At 49.1% G+C, this 7,669-nt stretch overlaps 1 protein-coding gene across 1 annotated transcript in view; it reads left to right on the top strand.

Moving 5' to 3' along the window:
* Positions 1-6,046: 6,046 nt before the first annotated feature.
* ST6GAL2 (ST6 beta-galactoside alpha-2,6-sialyltransferase 2) overlaps positions 6,047-7,669 on the top strand; it is a gene marked incomplete at both ends in the record, with an annotated part of 47,681 nt that continues 46,058 nt past the window's right edge. Inside the window, one exon of the mRNA XM_079778231.1 lies at positions 6,047-6,953. Coding sequence (XP_079634357.1) covers positions 6,047-6,953 — 907 coding nt within the window. The remainder of the gene's footprint in view (positions 6,954-7,669) is intronic.

The raw sequence follows: 7,669 nt of genomic DNA, 5'->3' as shown, positions 1-7,669 counted from the left end.
CTGCCCTCCCCTGCTGGCCTGGTTGCCCCCAACTGCCCTCCCCTGCAGGCCTGATCGCCCACAACTGCCCTCCCCTGCCGGCCATCTTGTGGTGGCCATCTTGTGTCCACATGGGACCAGCCATCTTTGACCACATGGGGGTGGCCATCTTGTGTGTTGGAGTGATGGTCAATTTGCATATTACCTCTTTATTATATAGGAAGGAGGATGTTAAAGTAAATACTTAGATTTAAGATCAGTTGAGACAACTTTTACACAAAATAGAACACGAGTGTTTGTCACACCACAGAAAGCCTGGCCAGCAGGCACTGCAGCAGACAAGTCAATCAAAAAGTGTGAAAAATACTCTCCATTCAGGCAAACCGGTGATCAAAGCTTGTCACCCTCAGGGCTTATGAGGGACATCATTCAAGTGGCAAAGCATCATTCAAGTGGATTTCGCTTTACCCTGAACAAAATCAGAAGGAAGTTGTATTCACCGTCAGCTGCATTGTAATGTTCATCTGAGGCAGTTCCTACACTTTATAATTTCATCTGACAACCTGTAATTGTGCCTTTTGGAAAATGTGATATTTTTTTTCTGAACTATTTGAAGGAGAATTTAGACATTCTTTTGTACTGTTTCAAATATCCATGTGGAAATGTGACTCATTTCCTTGTTTGATAATTAGTATCTAAGATATGAGCACCAAAATTCCTGAGCAAGTAGAACAATCAGAATAATTTCTAGGAGTGGGTCATTTTTTTATTTTGCCTGTAGTCATTACCCCAGTGTTGCCAGGCAGTTTCCCAGAGGCTTGGCTACAGAGGCAGCAGAAAGTGCGAGGAGGGTGGGGATGGAGAAGTGCAGTTCAAATAGCAGAGAACATCACTTGGAATTTAAACCTGAGCACAGCCAGGGAGTACTGTTAGAAACACCATGGAAAAGAAGAGAAAGCCACACCTTACAAACTATGCATACAGCCTTGCCAGTTCTCTTCCACGGGAAAACTGGTAGGAACTCAGCAGCCAGTCATGGAGAGACCTTCCCCCACAAAGCTCAGGTGGGCCTACAATCAGGGGGCACCTTCTCATTGGCTCCTGGGGACTGATCATTTCCCTGATGTGCCACTGATATGTCCCTGATGCTATTTATATCACACCACCTAATGATGGGACATAGCAATAAGTATTACAGAACCATTTTGTGTAAGCTATGTCCGTATAATATTTCAGATGTACTATACTAGAGAAAAATGTGTATTTTTTTCTACAGCTTACCAAAATTTCTTCCTCTTAGGTTTTGTGGTTCCTTTATGGAAAGAGGGATCAAGGCTGTGACATTGGTTGTGTCCTCCAACCCTCTCTAACCTGGATTTTTACAACTATGTTGATGAAGGACCCAGAATGCATACAATGATTTTTGTAGCATTTTGCTAGCAGAGGATTTACTGTTGCCATGGGAATTCATCATTTTGGAGACTGTCCCCTTCCCTGGCAGCAGCAGGTCTGCAGTGACAGCAGTTTGCAGGGCAGCTTTTGGATCTACTAAAAGTTGAAGCCTAATCATGAGTTGAGGCAGGATCCCACCACTTTCTATTATTACTGTGGATGAGAAGCTATAAGTCTGACCTAATGAAAATTCTCATTCTTTTCATTGTGATACTTACTCCTATATGGTGCTCAGAGAGCTTCACAAATCCCACCCTCCCTACTTCCCAGCCTGGAAGATGGAGAGGACAAAACCTTTCCCAGGGTCCTGGCCCCACTATCCAGCTAGGCTTTCCCTTTACTTTCTTTGTGTCTACAGACTTCCTCTCATTCTTCTCTGCGCCACTTCCCCCAACCAATCCCCCCCCCCCCCGCCCCCGGTTTCATGTCTGTCATCTCCCCATAAAAAACAGACGTCACATGTCTTGGGTTGGGAACTGGCCATTTCTCTATAATCAAGTCTATATGTCTGATACTCTGAATCTGGACATGAAATTTAGCAGGTTCACCTTCTGAGTCCATTTCCATAGTTTCCTGACTCTCAGAACTGGGCAGCTAAGGGTTGCCTGGCATGCAAGACACAGGTCCTCACTCCAATCCCCAAAGCCTTAAGTTTCCAGTTCCTCTCCAACCTATCAAGGTTTCCTGTTTTGTCATCTACTGAATTCTGTGCACATACCTCACCGTTTTGACTTAGTGCTTTAAGTCTCTCAAGCAAATGTTGTTTAAGAACCCTCCATTTCCCTTTCTTTAGTAATCCATCAGAATAAGCCCCCAGAGCTGTTGCAGGGCAACCAGGAAAGGATGATTTCTACCAGAAGCAGAAAGACTGCCTTTTAAATCAGCTACTAGAGCTTTATGGTATTTTAATCTTTTGTCTGGTCTTTGTCCTGGGTTCTTGGCATGGAGTTTCTAAAACCACTGAATTTTCCTCAGTAATAGGGGTGTCTTTGTTATGCTAATGAGGTTATTCTTAGTGGGCTCCTAGATAGCTTCAGGATGGGAGCTGGTCATCCGAAAGATCTACCCTGGGATTAAAAGGCAGGGGACTTTGGGCCAGCCTGACCTCTGGGAAGAAGAGGGGACTGGAAATTTAATTCAGTCACATAGTCAGTGATTCAACCAGTCATGCCTACATAATGGAACCCCAATAAAATCTCTGGATGCCAAGGCTCAGTGGAAGTCTGTGGTTGGTGAACATATAGATGGCCCAAGAGGATACTGTTGCCTGACACCATGGGAAATGGATATGGAATCCCTCTCCATTTGGTAACACATGCACACCTTGAACTACATATATCCCTTACCAAAAAAAAAAACACAAAAAAACCCCTGTAATCATTAGTATAGTATTACTTCCAGTTCTGTTAGTCATTCTAGTAAATGATTAAACCTGAGGATTATTGTGGGGATCTCCAGGGTGAGAAGTGCAGGTGGCCTGGGGATATAAATTAAGGCTGATGTCTGATGTCTCGTGGGATTGTGCTAACACTAGTGGTTAGTGTAAACTTGTGTTGCAGTGTATTCAGTTGGGGTGGAAGCAGAATAACTCTTATAAGAATGTTTTTCTGGTTTCTAATAGAACTGTGGAAATATTGGCAACAGTTTTATATCTTCAGGTTGTGCATTACAGTTTGAAGCATAATCTGCTGAATGGACAGGTTTAGAAAGATCATTTTGCAGTGATCAAAGTGTGAATAGTTTGTGCACATCCACAAACTGTTCTCAGTTCCTGATTGAGATATGTACAGAACTGATTGTAAGCATTTAGAAACCTTTACAGCACTTTGATATTGCCAAGACATTCAGGAATCTATACTAATAAAAGGATAATATGCTAATTAGACCGGAAGACCTTCCGGACAAAGCCATGGTGGCGGGGTCAAGGCAGAGGCTGTTAGGGGCGATCAGGCCAGGAGGGGAGGGCAGTTGGGGGTGATCAGGCTGGCGGGGGGGGTGGGCAGTTGGGGGCGAGCAGGCCAGCAATGGGGGGCAATTGGGGGTGAGCAGGTCGGCGGGGGGGAGGGGGTAGTTGGGGGTGAGCAGGCTGGCAGGTGGAGTAGTTAGGGGCAATCAGGCAGGTAGGCAGGTGAGCTGTTAGGAGCCAGCAGTCCCAGATTTCGAGAGGGATGTCCTACTGCTGGTTTAGGCCCTGTCCTGGCAGTCGGACATCCCCAGAGGGGTCCCAGATTGGAGAGGGTGCAGGCCGGGCTGAGGGACACACACCTCCCCTGCACAAATTTTGTGCACTGGGCCACTAGTGGAAATATAAAAGTATTAGACTGTGACAATTTGTGAAAAAGAGATCCAAAGGCTCATTTAGAAAATACTGCTTCAGTTGGTATGATCAGATGGAATCAGAAATTAGTGTTAAAAGTGTGAGAGTTGCTTATCTTGTCCCCCAGTTTGAAAAGAGGAGCCAATGGTCTTAGAGTTTACTTACTAGGTGCTTCTCATAAATTGTGGAAGGTCACAGCAAAGATAAGGCTTTTTTCTGTCCTTACACTTCCCTCTTATTCCTTCAGAGACTCATGGTAAGGGTGAAGTAGGTGGGCATTATTTGGGGCACTACTGAAATCCACAGACACCTTGACATAACATCCCCCTGCAGCAATAGACACTACAGTCTTGCTTATTCAGGACCATAGGTGTATTTCTGGTATGTTCCAGGCAGCCTCCAAGGCCCGGGAGAGACATTGAAGAATCAGATATGATTGCCATCCCCTAGAAATACACAGCAATGCTGCTGTACTGATGGGGAACATAAAAATACATTTTTGGGAGGGGCTAGCAATCTGACTCTACCTAGTTAATCAGTATCCTTAAATGCACATTCTTGCTAGCTGATAATTAACTCACTGCCCCTTCCTTAATTATCTGGTCTTGCAAGACCTATTTACCTAAATATTCCCATTTTACAAAGGCCATAAACCATGAACAATACACAACCCCCGGAGGGGGTTATCAGTGCTGGCACCAGGCCAGGCCTTTAGGTGTGGTCTCACAGCCCCCATCCTGACACATGGGGCTTTTTGCAAAGCCAGCGAAAGGTCTGGAAGCATGATCCATATTTGGGGGACAAAGAAACCAAAGGGCATAAAGGGAAAGCTTCTTCCATATTCAGGGGCTCAGGATTTGGGAACAGGCCCCCCTGAGTCACTGTACTAGTACATGTGAAACATCTGAAAATAAACGGGTTTATCTTGAATCTCCAAGTACTCCTGTGTATTTTTCTGTCACCTGGTAAATTCTGTAACAGTACAATATGTGAACTTTGAGCTTTTGGCTGATAAGTAGGTGAGAGATGGCAAACTCTGCTCAACTCCTGCTTTGTTTTACTAAATTATAATTCTACTAGTGGCCCAGCCTGGACCGTCTCCAATCGGGGACCCCTTGAGGGATGTCCGACTGACATTTTAGGCCCGATCCCACAATCTGGGACCACTGGCTCCTAACTGCTCACCTGCCTGCCTGCCTGATTGCCCCTAACTGCCTCTGCCTGCCTGCCTGATCACTCCTGACTGCCCTCCCCTGCCGGCCTGATCTCGGCCCCAACTACTCTCCCCTGCCAGCCTGATCTCGCCCCCAAATGCCTCTGCCTGCCTGATCACCCCTAACTGCCCTCCCCTGCTGGCCTGATCTCGCCCCCAACTTCCTTCCCCTGCCGGCCTGGTTGCCCCCAACTGCCCTCCCCTGCCGACCTGATCGTCCCTAACTGCCTCTGCCTGCCTGACCGCCCACAAATGCCCTCCCCTGCTGGCCTGATCGCCCACAACTGCCCTCCCCTGCCAGCCTGATCACCCACAACTGCCCTCCCCTGCCGCGACTCACCTCCTCCACCAGGCCCCACCTCCTCTGTGCACGCAGCCATCTTGTGACAGCCATCTTGTGACAGCCATCTTGTGATGACATTAGGGCATGATGCGTGAGGGCATGACAACCACCTAGGCCTGTGGTCGGCAAACTGCAGCTCATTAGCCACATGAGGCTCTTTAGCCCCTTGAGTATGGCTCTTCCACAAAATACCACAGCCTGGGCGAGTCTATTTTGAAGAAGTGGCGTTAGAAGAAGTTTAAGTTTAAAAAAATTGGCTCTCAAAAGAAATTTCAATCATTGTACTGTTGATATTTGGCTCTGTTGACTAATGAGTTTGCCGACCACTGACCTAGGCTATTATTAGTATAGATAAATCCAGTTTCAGGGAAAGGTTTTGGGATGGCTCCTATTAAGCAGCTGTCAAGGTGGGAAGACTGAGTGACCTGAGTAGGGTTTCCCAGTATACTAGTACACCCACTCCACCTCCTTCCTTCCAGGACAGCCAACTGAGATGGTGGGACCCCTTTGCAGAAGTCAGGGGTTGAGGGACATATGACACCTGAATTTAGCCATAGCTCCCCTCGCTCCTCCCTCCCTCCCCCATGATCCTGGTTTCTGATGCCCACTCAACCCTCTCCTACAGGAACACTACAAACATAGATGGTGTCTGAGCAGATGTCCACATTAGCTAAATGTAGACCTGTTTTTCAGGTTCATTCCACCGCTTTGGGACACCAGCTGCTGAACCCAGAGACCTGCCATGAAACCACACTTGAAGCAATGGAGACAACGAATGCTTTGTGGGATATTTACTTGGGGGCTCCTCTTCCTGGTGATTTTCATTTACTTCACCAACAGCAACCCTGCTGAGCCTGCGCCCAGCTCCCTTGCCTTCCTAGAGACTAGGAGGCTCTTGCCCATGCAGAGGAAGCAGAGGGTCATCATGGGTGCCATGCAGGAGCCCTCCTGGCCTGAAAGCGTGAACACGAACAAGGGGCTGCTGGATGGACACCCCACGGGGCCTCGCGACCTGCAGAAATGGGCCAAGGTGCAAGATGGGGTTGAAAATGAAGAAGAGTTCTTTTTATCCCAGATTGGGAGAAAATCCCCAAGTACCTTCTACCCAGAAGACGACGACTACTTTTTTGCTGCCGGTCAACCAGGGTCTCATAGCCACACTCAGGGGACACTGGAGCCCCTTGCCCCCAGGCAGGCCGGCCGGTGGAGAGGGTGGTTGCCGGAGAGGAAAAGGCACCAGCCCCAGGGGGGCAGCCCCGCGCTGGAGGAGGGCGAGGATGGGGACAGGCTGTCCTCCTCCATGTCCAGGGCCTTCCTGCACCGGCTCTGGAAGGGCACCGTCTCCTCCAAGATGCTCACCCCGCGCCTGCAGAAGGCCATGAAGGACTACCTGGCGGCCAACAAGCACGGCGTGCGCTTCCGCGGGAGGCGCGCGGCCGGGCGGAGCCGGGCGGCCCTGCTGTGCGCGCTGCGGCGCCAGGTGCGCCTGCGGACCCTGGACGGCACGGAGCCGCCCTTCTCCGCGCTGGGCTGGCGGGCGCTGGTGCCCCCGGTGCCGCTCGGCCAGCTGCACCCCAACGGCCTGCGCTCCTGCGCTGTGGTCATGTCTGCCGGCGCCATCCTCAACTCCTCCTTGGGGGAGGAGATAGGTGGGTGTCATGGGGTGCGGGGCGGGGAGGTGGGGGACTCTGGTCCCTGTCCTGGGCCCAGTGCGTGATGAGGGGCCGGCGCTTTCTCCACCTTCCTCCGGTTCCCGCCTGCGGGGCAGCCTGGGCCTAGCACTGGATGTTGTGGACATTAGCTGGAAACCGCTTTTCTCTAGCTGGGACTACCTGAACCCAGCAGAGGTATCCTTTGGGCCGTTTTAGAGCAGCGGTGTGCTCCCCAGAGTTGGGTCCAGGGGGAGTGGAAGGCCGGAGCATCCCTGCCTTTTGCAGGGAGACCCCCCAGCTTCCTTTTTTTTTTTTTTTTTTTTTTTTTTTTTTTTTTTTTTTTTTTTTTTTTTTGTTTTTATTTTTTTTTTATTTTTTTTTTTTTTTAATTTCTTTATTGATTAAGGTGTCATATATTTGTCCTCATCCCCCCATTCCCATCCCACCCCCCTCCCCATGGATGCCCCAACCCTCTGTTGAACTTAAGCATTGGTTAGGCTCATATGCATGCACACAAGACCTTTGGTTGATCTCTCCCCCCTCCCCCCACCCTCCCCATCCTCCCTCTGAGGCCCGATAGTCCGATCGATGCCTCCTTGTTTCTGGTTCTGTTCTTGTTCATCAGTCTATGTTGTTCATCATTTCCCCTAGATGAGCGAAATCATGTGTCACTAGAGATATACTTATAAGAATTGAATGTGCGACGAGCAATA

The sequence above is a fragment of the Cnephaeus nilssonii genome (assembly GCF_951640355.1).
Source record: "Cnephaeus nilssonii genome assembly, chromosome: 7".
NCBI lineage: Eukaryota > Metazoa > Chordata > Mammalia > Chiroptera > Vespertilionidae > Cnephaeus > Cnephaeus nilssonii.
The sequence above is the reverse complement of the archived record's forward strand: the minus strand, read 5'-3'. Positions and strand labels throughout refer to the sequence as shown.